Here is a 17,050-nt window from a genome sequence, read left to right as displayed (position 1 = left end):
CTGTTTTTTCTGTCATAAAGATTAAATCAACCTCCGTTGTATTGACTTATACCTCTAGTTTCGTTTATTCGTTCTTGAAATATTTTTATTGCTTTACAATTTTTTTTCGCTAGTTTTTAAAATTTTTGGAGCTCTTTAAATAAGAACGACAATTATTTTTTTTATTTAAAATTTTTCAATTTATTTTAAACTTCAATTTTCTTATTAAAATTTTTTTTAATTAAAATTTTATTTATACCATAGTCAATTGTTTGCTTTTTTCTTTTTTTGTAATTTATTTGTTAGTTATTTTATTTGTTAATATATAAATTTTATTATTTTAAATTTATAAATTTTTCTTGCAATTTCATTGTTGCACTTTAATTTTTGTAATTTAGTTCATTACTATTTAAAGTTGTTTTACATTATTTTTCAATTTTTGTCTCTTATTGTCTTTTATTGTCTTTTTTACTGTTTTTTTTAAAGAATTTTTTTCTTTTATTGTTTTTTTATTAATAATTATATATTATTTGAATTGTAAATTTTTCCCTGAAAGTAGCTTCTGTAATTATCATTGTTTCTTTATTATTGTAATTGATAATTGTACATTTTCTTCTGAAAGTAGCTTCTCTAATTATTATTATTCTTCAAATTAACCCTGTGATTGTAATCCTTTTCTTATAATTATTATAATTGGAGCTACTATATTTTCTTCATAATTATTCTAATTCACTTTATCTTTTCTTCTAATCAATGCAATCTCAATTTTTATTTTTATAGTATTGATTTAATCTATGAATTTTTAATGGCGAATATTTTCAGAATATTGAAAAATATTTGAAATTGTCTCCTTTAGTTTTCAATCTAATTAAAAGCGATTTCCGGTTTATAGTAATAATTAAAATTGAAGTTAACCTGCTTCAATTAATATTAAATTTGACTGCGCTTTAAAATTATAATCATTGAAGTTATTTCCTCCGGTGATCATTAAAATTGATGTAAAATTGTAATTGGATCATTTTGTCGTTGTAATTTATAAAGTTATAAATAAAGTGTCGGCTTCATTCATTAGGTAATATAGACGACTGAATTTTTATTAATTGCATTAATTATATTGCAATTATTATAATTCAAATAAATTTACTTAGAATTTTAATATAATTTTAATTGTAACCTTAATTATAATATTACAGTGGAAAAATTTTATTGGATTCAAAGAACCGACTATTTGTCTATTATCAAATTATTATTTACTCGAATCGAATAAATATTTAGATGAATCGATAGTAAATATTTACTTGAATCAATAATAAGTATTTACTTGATAAAAGAATTTTTTTATTTTTTATATAAATTTTAAATCGACTAAATTGTACTTGGAGCAAATAATTTTTATTTGAATGGAACAAATTGTATTGGAATCAAATAAATATTTACTTGAATCGAATAAATATTTACTTGTATGGAATAAATATTTACTTGAATCGAATAAATATTTATTTGAATGAAATAATTTTTATTTAAATCGAAGAAATTGTATTTGAATCAAAGAAATATTTTGCTGAATCGAATAAATATTTACTTGAATCGAAAAAATATTTTCTTGAATCGAATAAATATTTATTTGAATGGAATAATTCTTGTTTAAATCGAAGAAATTGTATTTGAATCAAAGAAATATTTACTTGAATCGAATAAATATTTACTTGAATGAAGAAATATTTATTTCTTTAGAATATTGACGGGACAGATTTGACAGACGATTTGCTTAAATCGAATAAATATTTATTTCGAATAAACATTTAGTTGAATTGAAAAAATATTTACTTGAATCGAATAAATATGAGTCAAATAAATATTTACTTGTATCGAATAAATATTTACTTGCATAGAAAATAAATTCATAAAATATAAATCGTGTAAAAACGAGGAGAAAAAAAATCCTTTTATAAGGCTTCATTCATACTTTTTTTATTTAAATATATAACTTAGGGAAAGGGTTCAACTCATTTTGTGCCTTGAAAAAGGTACTTGAGCTATATATGAAAATTGATTCTGACTGAAGCGCGCGCTGTTCATTTCCCTCTGGCAAAATTTTTTTCCCTCTGATAAAAATAGAGACGCTCTAAAAAAGGAAGAGATAAAAATGCGAGTGTGAGATAAAGAGTCCTATCGCGATTAATCAGAAAATAATATATCCTGGTTATTTTATTCGTGTCCCTGTTCCTCTTTTTTTTTCTCTTCCTACTAAAGCATCTGCTACCTCTGATTGCTACCTGTTTCTTCTCTAGACTTATTCTTTATCTTTTTCTTTTTGCTTCATATCTTCTTTCTTTGTTTCTCTCTTTTTCTCTTTCTCTCTCTTCCCTTTTCTCTCTTTCTTTTCTCTGTTTCTGTTTTTTCTCTCTTTCTTTCCTTGTTTCTCTCTTTATCCCTCTCTTTCTCTCTTTTTCCCTCTCTTTCTTTCTTTCTTTCTCTCTCTCTCTCAGCTTTCCTTGATAAATTCTCCAGTTGTGGTTTCATAGATAAAAGCCGATGAAGAGATTGAGTGTACCCAAGTAGTTATATCGAAGATTGAAATAAGAGTTTAGTTTTTATTTCTCTTCTTTTTTTCTTCTCAATAAATGGATAAAGCTTCTAGATTTTATTTTTCTTTTTTTTATTCCTCTTCTTAAGGAAACTGTCGATTAAACTTGATTTCATGTTTCTTTCTCTCATTGAATAATAACCGTGAACTATGCAAAAATTGTGGTTTTATTCTCTCAATTACCGGTTATGCATATATGTTCTTGATACTTTAATATTTCATTTCAAACAACTGCTCATTTTGTTTTGTTTTATAATTTTGCCATGAGCTAATTGAGAGAAATTTATTAACTACTTTAAATTTCTGCAAAATAAAAATAAAGATTGTAAAGAAAATCAACGTTCGACAATTTTAACAAAATTAAATTTAACAAAATAAGATGATAAAAGAATAAAAATAAATTAACGTAAATTGAAATTGAAATTTATTAATATATTGAAAGTTTAAAATATATTTTCTTAATTGAAATTTATTTTTTAATTTATTATAAGTTTGGTTTGGTTGAAATGAATGACTTTTTTGCTAGATGCGGGAAAAATTTGCTACTGGTGACTTTTGATTATCTAACTTATATATATATAATTATTGTCAGAAAGGGAAATAGAAGAAACTGTAATTTTAAGGTGAACTGCATAATCAGATCTGTTTATTAATTAAATCACGCGTTATGCTGAATTAATAAGTTAAATCATTCGGGATTGAAATTTATGTAACTTGTTTATGTTTATATAATTAAATATTCTGAACGAGAAAATGATTACAAGCAAAAGTGAAAGTTCTTGTTGTGTTTTATTTGAAATGTTTGGAAAAACATATACACGGATGCTGTTTTATATATAAAAAAAGTTAAAATTTATATTCACTATATGCATTTCTCAAATAATGTTTTAATTTTTTTTTTATTTGCTTTTTTACAGGGCATCAATTCCAGGCAGGCTCTCGAGGAAAATACACCAGATGTTGAGGACATTTTAAAGGTGAGTGAGAATTTACCTGAATTTTGCGTTAGAGTTTAGATCTCTACATATGTATATAAGCTCAACTTTTAAGGAGTAATCTCTAACTAAAGTCAGTTTACAACGGTCGTAAAGTTTCCAAGTCCTGAAACTGGAATTTCCCTCTTTGTTTCCTTTGTGTTGCCTTGCCACTTTTACTTAAATTCTTTGTTCGTCTTTTTTTTCTCGATTAATTCTAAAAGAAATTGGAAAAATTTTTGTATTCTTTACACTTTTTTTCACTATTAAAAGTAAAACTATTTGCAAGATTGACACAGGTCAGGGAATTCAGGTAAAAGTCAGGGATAGTAGAATAAGTAGAAATAAATTTTTAGAATAATTTCAATTTAAATAACTTAATTCTTGAACAATTATCAAAAATTATTAATTATGAATTATTTAATAAATAATTTTACCTTAATATTTCAAAATTCATTGAATTTTAAAAGAGTTGCGTTTAAAATTTTTTAATTATTAAAAATAATGGATTTATAAAAGAATTTTAGTTAAAAAATACTAAAAAAAAATTGAATTTTAGAGAAATTATAAATGATTGCAGAAATTCAATTATTTTCAAAAGTAATAAAATTCTTCGAAGAAATTCAATTATGTTCAAAAATTTAAAAAAATTCTCTTCAAAATTTCAATTATCTTTATAAATAAAAAAAAATTTTCTTCGAATTTCAATTATTTTAAAAAGTTTTTCCCAAATTCAATAATTTTTAATATCTACTATTTTAATAAAATTTTCCAAAAGAATTAAATTATTTTAAAAAATTCCTAATAAAATTCTACCCAAACTTTTAAAATTATTTTCATAAAATAAATAATAAAAATAGCACAAGATTTCAATTATTCTTAAAAAAGGAATTGAATTCATTACAGAAATTCAATTATTTTCAAATATTAATAAAAATCTTCTTAAGAATTCAATTATTTAAAGAAAATAATAAAATTCTTTGCAGAAATTCAATTATTTTTAATAATTAATCAAATTCTTCGAAGAAATTCAATTATTTAAAAAAATATTAAAATTCCTTGCAGGAATATTTAATTATTTTTAAAAATTAATAAAATTCTTTGCAGGAATTCAATTATTTTTAAAAATTAATAAACTTCTTCACAGGAATTAAATTATTTACCAAATTTAATTGAATTCTTTACAGGAATTCAATTATTTTTAAATATTATTAAAATTCTTCGTACACTGAAAAAAAAAGTTCATTGAATCAAGTAAATGCATTTTCTTGACCTGATTTACTTGAAACAAACCCATATTTTCTTATTGGAAGAAATTTATTTTCTTGTGTCAAGTAATTTTGAGCATTGATCAAAGTTATTGGAATAAGAAAATATAGGTTTGACATAAGTAAATATCTTACTGTTTCAAACGAACTGTTTTACATGCGCCAAGTCTCGAAAAAGTATTGAATCAAGAATATCATGTTCTCACGTCAAGTAATTTACCTTGAGTCATTTGGTATCTTGAGTCAAATAATTTTTTTATTTCCTTTAAAGCAACTATTTATTTCATCCAACACCCATAGTCTTGAGCCAAGAAAATGGGAAGATTAATACAAGTTAATAATTGTTTCAACTCAATTAAAAATTATTTTGTTTCAAAGAAATATTAATTAATCTAAGCATTTCTTTTACTTGAAGCATTTCTATATTCTCATGTTTCAAAATCATTAATTTCTTGCGAGAATGTTATATTTTCTGGAATGAAATATTTTATTTATTCAATTCAATTAAGTGTAAGATCTTAATATAAGTAAATATTTGTTTCAAGTCGATTAAAAATTATATTCAATTAATCCCATATTTATTTGAAGAAAGAAATTCATTTTCTTGTGTCAAGTAATTATTAGCATTGAACAGAATTCTTGAATTAACAATTTAGTATTTGGCAGAACTCAATATGTAATTATTTCAACCAAATATTTTACTTTTCCGAAGTACCAAAAAGTATTGAATCTAGAATATCATGTTCTTAAGCGAAATAATAAAGTATTGTCTGGAGAATTCATGTTTCTTGAATCGAATCATTTTATTTATTTGCTTTGAAACTTTTTTTTACTTAACACAATGCCGGTGTTCTTGATCCAAGAAAATATTTTTCTTCAAATGTATATGCAACTTAAATATCAGTTTTTGAAAACTGTCCATTGAGGCTAGGATGGCATAGTGGTAGCGTGACGGCTTCTGGTGCGTGCAACCCGAGTTCAATTCCTCCGACCGTGGAAAATTTTCTTTCAAGGTATATTTGTTGTATTTGTGTTAAGTATTAATTAAATGTGAATATATATGTAAAATAATAATTATTTAATTATTTAAATAAAAAATATAAATGTTAATTAATTAAATAATAAAAATGTTTGACCTAAGTATTAGAAAAGATGGGATGGAGGTAAGGGGGGGGGTAATTTAAGTAAATAATTTACTTGTATTGAGAAAGTATTTTTTTGATTGAAAACTATAAATTTTCTCAAATCAAGAAAATATTTTCTCGGACAGAGAACATACTTTCTTGATTTGATACATAAATGATTTTGAATTAATATATTCTGCATTTCTTACATGCTACTTAATTTCTTGGTAGAATTCCATATTTTCTTGGATCAAGAATATCTGTTCTTCTCACAAAATAAATGTTTTCTTCATTTAATCTTGAATTACTTGAACGAACGTTACAAAACATTGAATGAATCGAATAAAATAATTCAATCATCTATATATATTCTTAGAACAAGAAAATATTTTATTCATTTAATACATTTTATATTTCGTATAAGAAGATTAACTTCTTGGTCGAATTCCATATTTTCTTGGATCAAGAATATATGTTCTTCTCCCAAATATCCTATGTCAAGAAAATCGTTTTCTTGAATCAATACTTTAATAGTCTTGGCCGTATTCAATCCCACGATTTGCTTGAACCAAGAAAAATTTTCTTGGTTCAATACTTTTTTTTTTTCAGTGTAATAATTCAATTTTTTTCAAAAAATCTAATGAAATTCTGCTTAAGAATTCAATTATTTTCAAAACTTTTAATAACATATTCTTCACAGAAATTGAATTTTTTGCAAAAATTAATTAAATTATTTACAGGAATTGAATTGTTTTTAAAACATAATAAAATTCTTTGTAGCAATTCAATTATTTTTCAAAATTAATACAATTCTTCACAAAAATTCAATTATTTTCAATAATTGTTTAAAAATTTTTTGATAACATTCTTTATGAGAATTCAATTTAAAAAAAACATTTAATTGTTAAAAAAATTATTTATTTTTCATTAAATAATTTAATTCCCGGTAGAATTTTGTAATAAAAATTAACTTAAAAATGAATTTTAGTTAAAACTTTAGATAATAACTGAAAATTAAAATCATAATAGCATGAATTTTGAAAAGGTTTTTAAAATTAAAATCTTTGAAAATTTAAAGTTTTTATACTTTTAACTATAACAATTCTATAGAATTAATTGTTTTGAGAAAGTTTAATTACAAAATTTCTTTTTTTTTAAATTATGTCAAGTTTTTATTTTCCATTATATATTTAATTGAAGAATTTCCGAGTAATCGAAATTTCGTAAAATTGAATGATAAACAAATGGATTTGAAAATTCTCAAAGAACTATTTTTAAAAAAAGTATTGAAAATAATTGATTTAAAGAAAAATTTTAGTTAAAAATTGTGAAAAAAGTCAAAATTTTGTCTATAGAAATTAGGGAAAAACAAAATTAAATTTTTGTTGCAACTCTGATATTAATTGTGTGTTAATAAATATAATAATTTTATTTTTAAATTCAGTCCGAAACTTGTTATTGATTTAAGCGAGAGACAAGAGATTCTTGAATCGAAAAAACAATACATTTCATTCTCTAGGGAATATCGTGCCTCATCGTTGATTTTTAATCCTTTGATGCCAATTTATAACTATATACGTAAATTCGAACAAGATTTCCCGACTATTAAGGGCGAAGGTTTAAATAACAAAAGGTTCTGTCTTATAAAAAGATCACCCCCATGAAATTTGAGACAAAATCCGGAGGCTAATGAGAGAGAAGGAGAGTGAGAGAGAGAAAATAGAAAAAAGAGAGAGATAAAGAGAAAAAAAAGAAAGAGGGAGGGAGAGCCGCGTGTTGCTTTAGAGATGACAAAATTCTAATTCCCAATGGGGCTATCGATCGGGAAGCAATTTAAACACAACGATGAGTCATCATCGTAGCATCGTCTCTCCCTTCGTTTTGGTCCAAGTTCGTGATTCATCTTTTTGCCATATTCTCTCTCTCTCTCTCTCTCTCTCTCTCTCTCTCTCTCTCTCTCTCTCTCTCTCTCTCTCTCTCTCTCTCTCTCTCTCTCTCTCTCTCTCTCTCTCTCTCTCTCTTTTTCACAAACACTATAAAATGTCTGGTCCAAGTTGAGAAGAAAAAATTTCAGCCCGCAGAAGCGTAATCTCATGATTGACCTAAACCTAAAGGCGGGATAACTATATATATATTGTGCACTCGAGAATATTGTCGCCTATCCGCTCACCCTAAAAATAGCGAAAATATCAAATTTCCATTGTGCTTTGTATAGGGTTGTGAAAGGAGAATCGCGTTTGTAAATGATTATTATTGAATGCTTTTAGGGTTTATGAAACTATTATAAGAGGAAAAAAAAGGAATTGATTTTTATTTTTCCACAAATTTGTATACGTAATTTCTTCCTGCACTCGAAAAAAAGAATTTATTTTTTTATTAAACTTTCTATTGAAATTCATTTCATTCATTTTATTCAAATTCATCAAATTTGATTCATAGCGTTTGTGAGAGAACTTTCATGCCATCTAGGCGGGAATTTTTATGAACCTTTAGGCGCGAAATTTAAAAGATAGAAAATTAAATTCAAAAAATTAAATACAAAAAATTAATTATAAAATTAATTTATAAAAAACAATTGAAGTCCTGTGAAATTTTTATTATTTATCTTATGATAATAATTAAAAATGTTTGCGTAGAATTTTTTTTAATAATATTGAATTCTTTTGGAATTTTAGAAGATTTTGAATTATTAAAATTTTTCAAATATCTAAGTTCATTAAAATTTATAATTAAATTCATTGAACATTGTAATTTTATAAAATTTCAAATTGAAACCGTTTGAAGTTCATTTATTTATGAAAATTGTAAAATTATAATATAATAACTTACATATAGAAAAAAATTAATCCAGAAAGAAAAATAAAAAAAAACAGTAAATTAAAATCAGAATAAAAGTACGAATGGAAAATTAATTTCAAAATTAAAAAAGCAAATTAAATACATCATTTAAAAAAGGGTACCAAAAATATTTAAACATTGAATTAAATTACAAAAGAAAAATTCAATACAAAAAAAAGATTCAACAGGAAACAAAAGAGATTTTTCATTAGGTTTCTGTTTATGATATTCAAACGCTCGGCTAAATTATGTCAAGTAATGTAGTTTTCTTAGAAAGTTTTAAAATTTCTCATATATATATAAAAAATAATTACTTTCCGAGATGTTCTACTTTATACATGTATATATAAATTTACTTTCTAACATTTTTTCTTCACTTTTTTCCTTCAAGTTCGTATTATTCTGATTGATTTATTTCAACCCCGCGAGATAAGTGTATTAATTTGCAAAAAATATTTGTTTGCTGACTTTTTTGATAAATTGTGCACGCAAAATAATTTTTCATTCGTCTTTGAATAAATTAGTTATATTTACATGTTGGGAGTTCTTTTTCTCGTTTAATCAACGCACAGGCAATTTAAATTATAACTCTTTAGTCTTTAATATTATGAAAATTAATCAAATATCTCGATACTATTTAAAATCCATTAGTCGAGATGAATTTATTATAGAGGCAAGAAAGAGAGAATGAAACTCGTTTCACTTCTGCTTTCATGTTTTTCATATAGCGTGATGTTTATTTTCTCTTATTTATTATTATTTTTTTTTTTTTGCTAACCGGAAAGATTTTTTTTATATTTGAATGAGAATTTTAGAAGTTTGTCAAGCGAGAAGTTTTTCTCGAGGAAGTTTTTTAGTTTGTTCCTGTTTTTTAATTTTTTCTTCATTTTTATTTTTTTGTTTTTTTTTTATTTTTTTTCTCTTTACTTTTTTTCGGGTGAAAGAAATGTTCTTTAATTAAATGTTCTTAATTAAAAAGAATTGTTAGAATTGCTTCGAATTTTGATAAAGTTTCACAAAGTTTTACAAAATCTTAACAAATTTTAATTTAGTTTTAAACTTTATTTATTGTTTTTATTCTCTGTAAAATTTGTTCTATTTGCGAAGCTTTTTTTCTGTGCCCTATTTACAAAATAAATTTACCGTTAAGAATTCTTGGAAAACTCATTGAAAAATCTCGTTTATTTGAAAACTTTTTGAAAGGCAATTAAGGTATTTTATTAACTGAATGTATTTTACATATATATAATAATTTGGTACAATTTACCGAAAGTTTATTTAAAATTTACTTAAAATTCGGTTATTATTCAAATTACTGAAAAATTAAAATTAATAACTTTAGATTTCTTTTATTTATTATTATATAGTATTAAATAATATTTATTTTTATTTAATTTAATTTAATTGTATTTCATTTTTGTTTAATTTTATATTAAATTAATTTTTTAATTAAATAAATGGTAATTGCGAAATTTTTGTTATTAAAAGTAATTTCAAAAATTATTGATTGCAATAAAAATTAGAAACTTTAACGTTGAAAATATAAAAATTATTTTTTTTCGTTAATAAGGCAAAATTATTGCAATAGAAATTTAATTTAAAGTATAAATCAATAAATTTGGTTCATTTGAACTTTTTAAAACTTTAAAAAAATATTGAAATTATTGGTTTAAATTGAAATATAATTTATTTGATTTAAATGATAATTATTTACAATAAAAATTATTTATAGTAAACATTTTTTACTATAAAACTTATCTACAGTAAAAATTGTTTATAGTAAACATTGTTAACAATAAACATTTTTTACAGTAAAAATTATTTACAATAAAAATTTTTTCCAGTAAAAATTATTTATAATAAAAATTATTTACAATACAAATTGTTTAAATAAATAGTTATTTGATAATAGACAAGTATTTATAGTTAAATGAATCAAATTTCACAGGAATTCAATTATTTTCAAAAAATAATAAAATTCTTTGCAGCAATTCAATTCTTTGGAAATTAATAAAATTCTTCATAGTAAATTATTTATTTTCAAAAATTATTAATATTCATTGAGGGAATTAAAATATTTTTAAAAATTAATAAAATTCTTCATAGAAAATTCATTTATTTTCAGAAATTATTAATATTCTTTGCAGGAATTCAATTATATTTAAAAATTAATAAAATCTTCATAGGAATTCAATTATTTTTAAAAATTATTAATATTTTTAGCAGGAATTAAATTATTTACTAAAATTAATTGAATTCTTTACAGTAATTGAATTATTTACCAAAATTAATTGAATTCTTTGCAGTAATTAAATTATTTTCAAAAAATAATTGAATTCTTTACAGGAATTCAATTATTTCCAAATATTAATGAAATTCTTCGTAAGAATTCAATTATATATTCAAAACTTTTAATAAAATTCTGCTCAAGAATTCGATTATTTTCAAAACTTTTAATAAAATTCTTCGTAGAAATTTATTTATTTTAAAAAATTATTAATATTCTTTGCAGAAATTCAATTATTTTCAAAAATTATTAATAATCTTAGGAGGAATTCAAATGTTTAAAAGCTTTTCATAAAATTCTTCAGATTAATTAAATTATTTACAGTAATTGAATTATTTTTAAAAAATAACACTGGTTTACAGTGAAATTGTCAATCGAACAAAACATTTTTTTTTCGAATAGTAGGTGTTTTTTGAGTAAGAAAATCATAGTTTTAATTTTTTCCCCTCGTGCAGTTTTTCTGTAGCTTCAAATTTTGGATTTTCGAGGTTAAACGTCACTTAAACTTACCAGTAGGAAAATTAGCTTATTAAAATATAATAAATGAGGTATCATTGGAAAGGTTATTAAATTACCTTTCGATCCATAGGTCACAGAATAAAATTCAATGAAAATTGAGAAAGTTACAGTCGATTAAAGATCAAATTGCATGCCAATTTTGATGATTTGTTGACACTTAAGTAACTTCTACTATTTTTTTCTACATTAAACAGGAAAAAATGTTTTGATTTTAATTTTTTTATTGATAGACTATATGATTACAAAAATTTTAAGCCCTTGTGGTCCTCGATTGGATTAAAAATGACAATTCTACATTAAATTTAGTGAACGAAACTACTTTCTTCATTTTTAGAATCCCATAAACATTTGCAGCAAAAATTCAAGTAATAAAATTTATTTAAGCCCTAAAGTGACTAACATCACTAATCAAGGGTTTCTGATGTCGTAGATTTTAAATCGAATATTGGTTTTTTAAATTTCAAAATGGCGGATACAATATGGCGGACAAGTTTTTAAAAATCGATTAAATTCGTCTTAAATTCGTTACTCGGGGGTTTTCAGAGTCGCTGATTACGAATCCGATGTCGGATTTCGAAAATTCAAAATGGTAGATTCATAATGGTGAACTAGTTTTTTAAAAATCCATCGACTTCGCACCTATTGGATCCACCATTTTGAATTTTTGAAATCTGACATCCGATTCGTAATCAGCGACCCCAAAAACCCCTGAGTAACGAATTTAAGACGAATTTAATCGATTTTTAAAAACTTGTCCGCCATATTAGATCCGCCATTTTGAAATTTGAAAAACTAACATTAGATTTAAAATCTACGACATCAGAAACCATTGATTAGTGATGTTAGTCACTTTAGGGCTTAAATAAATTTTATTACTTGAATTTTTGCTGCAAATGTTTATGGGATTCTAAAAATGAAGAAAGTAGTTTCGTTCACTTAATTTTAGTGTAGAATTGTCATTTTTAATCCAATCGAGGTCCACAAGGGCTTAAAATTTTTGTAATCATGTAGTCTATCAATAAAAAAATTAAAATCAAAACATTTTTTTCTGTTTAATGTAGAAAAAAATAGTAGAAGTTACTTAAGTGTCAAAAAATCACCAAAATTTGCATGCAATTTGATCTTTAATCGACTGTAACTTTCTCAATTTTCATTGAATTTTATTCTGTGACCTATGGATCGAAAGGAAATTTAATAACCTTTCCAATGATACCTCATTTATTATATTTTGATAAGCTAATTTTTCTACAGGTAAGTTTAAGTGACGTTTAACCTCGAAAATGCAAAATTTGAAGCTACAGAAAAACTGCACGAGGGGAAAAAATTAAAACTATGATTTTCTTTCTCAAAAAACACCTACTATTCGCAAAAAAAATGTTTTATTCGATTGACAAAAAAAAGTTATTAATTTGTAAACCTGTGTAATTAAATTCTTTACAGGAATTTAATTATTTTGAAATATTATTTAATTTGTTTCTAAGTATTATTTATAGTAAACGTCGTTTACAATAAAAATTATTTAAGTAAATACTTATTTGATAGTGGATAAGTATTTAATTAAATGGATCAAAGTATTTTGGGGCAACAAATTTATTTAAAATTCGGTTATTATTAAAAATACTAAAAATGAAAATTAATAACTTCAGGTTTCTTTTTTCCGGTAAATAGCCAAAGTCACAGGCAACAGGGGTAATTGTGGTAACAATAGTAAGGGGTAAATATGGAAAGCGAATGTTATTTCATAACAGCAGCAGGAGAAATAGTTTTAAAAAAATGTGGATGATTTTTTTTTTTGCGAAAAGTGATTCGATGCTGAGGAAATATGAAATAGTGAATTCAGAAATGATTTCCTAGGAGCAAAAGGGTTTTCGATTTAGAGTAGAATTTACGACTTGACTACCGTATATCGTCGTTTTGCGTCTATTCGAAGTACCATAGACATTACTATACACCACCGGAATGAACCACCGATGAATTATTCTCACGGCTGGCCCGTGAGAAAATACGGGTTGCGCCAGTAGGCATCGTAAATGCGACTGCTAATTGCACTCGCAACGATGGCAAAAGACGATGACTTCTGCTTGAATATATCACATTCTTTGACGAACGCGCAGATTCATCGGAGATCATCATCCTTTTGTTTTCCTTTCCTCACTCACTCACTTCCTTCCTTCATTCATTCATTTTTCCCTCTCGCGCTCGCATTGTCTTGCTTTTATTTTTCTAAAATTGTTCTTCCCTCTGCTTCTGTATGTTTGTTGTTTGCAATTTTTTCAATTGTTTTTCTCTTTTTTCATTTTTTTTGTTTCTGATTTTTTGTTGATAACCGTAGAAATAATAAAAGAAGCCTAAATACGTTTTTTGTATTTTTTTTTTACTTTTTGTATTATCTTTCATGCAAAAAATATGTTATCTGGAACAACTGTAAATTTTATTATATTAGCGAAATTTTTAGTTGTTTCAGTTAAGACTTTCGCTAATCTAGAGAAAATTATCGCTGTTCCAGGCATTTTTTGAATTTTTTTATTTTCTACTGTTTTTGTATATAATTTTTGTATTTTTTTATTATTTTCGTTTTTTTCTATTGTTTTTCTATTAATTTTTGTATTTTTGAATTAATTTATCATAAGACTTGTCACTTTTTCGATTTACTTTTAAATTGATCGCATTTCAATTTTTATTGCTGGAATTAAAAAACATTTGTTGCACAAACATTTTTTTGCAGAAGAAAAAAAATCCTTTGTTTATTTTATTTTTTTCATTTTCTGTGTATTGAAAATTTGCCTTTTTGTCTCTAATTTCTTTTTCACCATTTCCTGTCTCATCGAGTGCTTCTTTGAGTCGGGTACTAATTAAGAAAATCGAAACCCCTGCGGCTAGAGAAGATAATTCTTAAAAAGTCTGCTTATTTGTCTGGGAAAATTAAATCACACAATTTTTTAAGAAATTAATTCAAATTGAATAATTGGAAAAATTGATTTTTCAATGAATTAATTTAAAATTAATATAAAGATTGAAAAGTTTAATTAATTGAATAAAATTAATTCATTGAAAAGTTGAAAATTATTTAATTAAAATTAATTATTTTTATCTTTTTTTTTTGTTTTTTTTTTCAAATAAAAATTTTCTTTTTCTTCTATTCTGAATTAGGGGATTTTTTTTCATTGAGTGTAAAGTTTTATTCTATTGGGTGTAAATTTAATTAAATTGGACTTAATTTTATTGGAAGTAAATTTAATTTTATTACAAGTAAATCTAATTGAAGTACAAGTAAATTTAAATGAAGTACAAGTTAATTTAATTAAAATACAAATAGATTGAATTTAAGTAAAAGAAAATTTAAATTTAGTTCAAGAAAATTGAATTTAAATACAAGAAAGTTTCAATCAAGTATAAAAAACTTAAGTTTCAAAAAATTCAATTCAATTTAATTAATTAAATTTAATTAAAATTAGAAGATGGAAATAAAAATGAAAAGAAAATGAGTAAATTAAAACCTAAATAATTAGGAATTCAAAAGGTTTTTTGGTCAAAAATAAAAAATCGAACGGTCACTAACGTCAAAGATATACATAGAAACAATGAATTTAATTTATTTTTAATTAAATTGTTTTAAATTTAATTTAACTACGTTTAAAATTAATACTTGTTTAGAATTAATTTAATTTAATTAAAAATCGAAAGTTTAATTAATTTAATTTAATTAAAAATCAAAAGTTGAATTAATTTAATTTAATTAAAAATATCAAAAATTTAATTAATTTAATTGAAATTGATTTAAATTGCTCTGAAAGAAAATGAATTGCCAATAAAAAGAGAAGTGAAACGTAAATGAAAAGTATTTTCAGGGGTGTTTAAAAGCGTGAAAAATTTGATCAGACATCGATCAAGAAATGTTGTTTTCGAATGACTCAGTGTTCAACTAACTAAAAGTGTCGCGCGCGCGAGAGAGTCGATAGAAAATAGCCAATCCGTCAGTAAATAGTCACCCACAGAATCTGGGCCAACTATTCATGTTACTCTAAAACACGCCCAACTTCTCTTCGATGAAATACGCAACGACGATCATGACGCTCTAATGGAATAATAATTTTCTATTTCTTTTTTCACACTTTTCATCTTGCTTCATTTCCTCCCTCTCACCCTATAATTTATTTTAAATAAAAAATTTTAAGACTAGAAAAAAATTTATTTGATTCAAATAAACGATTGTTCAAATAAACTTGTCTATTAACAAAATTAATTTTTTTTTTTCAATTAATTTTTATTCTTATAAATATTTTTAATTTTTATTTTATTTTAATTTTAATTTTTATGTAATTTTTTATTTATTCGAAATTTTTGTTTTAATTATTTATTTAATTTAATTTTTTTTTATTTATAAAATCTATAGTTATAGTTGAAATTTTCTTTAAATGTTTAAATATTTCAAATTTTGCTACAAAATGAGAAGAGTACATAAAAATTGAAAAAAAGTTACTCTCGCGAGTATTTCAGGAGAGAATCATTTGTAAATAATATTATACCGCGAAGGAAAGGGATTTTTTCTTTTTTCTAAAATGAGATTCGGGTAAATTTACATTTTGTTATATGTACGTACCAGTTCGTTAATGTCTTTCCCTCCCTCCCTCCCACTCTCTCTTCGCCCTTTCAGTGATTTATGCACTTCCGAGGAAAAGAAAAAGGAAAAACAAAAAGTCGAAAGATAATAACGATCAACGCTGCGTAACATAAAACTGTCATATAAATAATCACGGCACATATATAATAAAACGTGTAAATACAAGTAAAATTTTTCTTCATATAACAATGAATTTTTATTTTTATTTTGATTTTAATTTTTGATTTTTGATTTTAATTGTGAAAAAGAATGTGTGCGTTTGTAATTTACTCGTAAATTGCTATTTATTGCGATTTTGTTTGTGTAAATATGTTTTTTTGTTTTTTCCACCTCCCCCGAAGGGTTTAATTCATTTTTAATGATATTTTATTGGCGTAAAAGAGATTTTAGAGTCGATAAACGAAGTGTCTCTAATTGAAGCAGAATTAATATGGATAAAAATTTATAATTACGGTAATCAACCAAGTGTAGTATAATTGCTGTGAATTATTGTAATTATTGTACACCGATCGGCTATACATTCGTGATCGATTGTTTATTCTCTTTTTTTCTATTTGTTCTTTGTACTTTGTAGCAATTTTTTAATTCAAAGGTTTTTTATCATTAAAACATATGAGGAAGCAAAAAAGCAAAAATTGTTAAAAATTATCGTAATTTGTATTTTTTGGTTTATTTTTCTTTAGACGTTTTATTCGGAAAATTATTTTTGTTGTTTTACTATATTTTATTTTTATTTTATTTTTTTAGCATTTGTGTTTATTTTTACAATTTTGTTTTCATTTTATTTTATTCAATGGAATTAATTAGAAATTTTAAATAAACTTCGATTTTTGGAAAAATTTAATAATTCAAA

General features: G+C 23.7%; 1 protein-coding gene across 6 annotated transcripts in view; it reads left to right on the top strand.

The window, feature by feature from the left end:
• LOC122511719 (AF4/FMR2 family member lilli-like) overlaps positions 1 to 17,050 on the top strand; it is a 315,906-nt gene that overhangs the window by 233,518 nt on the left and 65,338 nt on the right. For all 6 annotated transcript variants that reach the window (XM_043627149.1, XM_043627146.1, XM_043627145.1 and 3 more), the window contains one exon: positions 3,484 to 3,543. In XM_043627149.1, coding sequence (XP_043483084.1) covers positions 3,484 to 3,543 — 60 coding nt within the window. The remainder of the gene's footprint in view (positions 1 to 3,483; positions 3,544 to 17,050) is intronic.

This window comes from Leptopilina heterotoma, unplaced genomic scaffold, assembly GCF_015476425.1.
Source record: "Leptopilina heterotoma isolate Lh14 unplaced genomic scaffold, ASM1547642v1 Lhet_9, whole genome shotgun sequence".
Classification (NCBI taxonomy): domain Eukaryota; kingdom Metazoa; phylum Arthropoda; class Insecta; order Hymenoptera; family Figitidae; genus Leptopilina; species Leptopilina heterotoma.
Note: the sequence above shows the minus strand (reverse complement) of the source record. Positions and strands in the feature narration are given on the sequence as shown.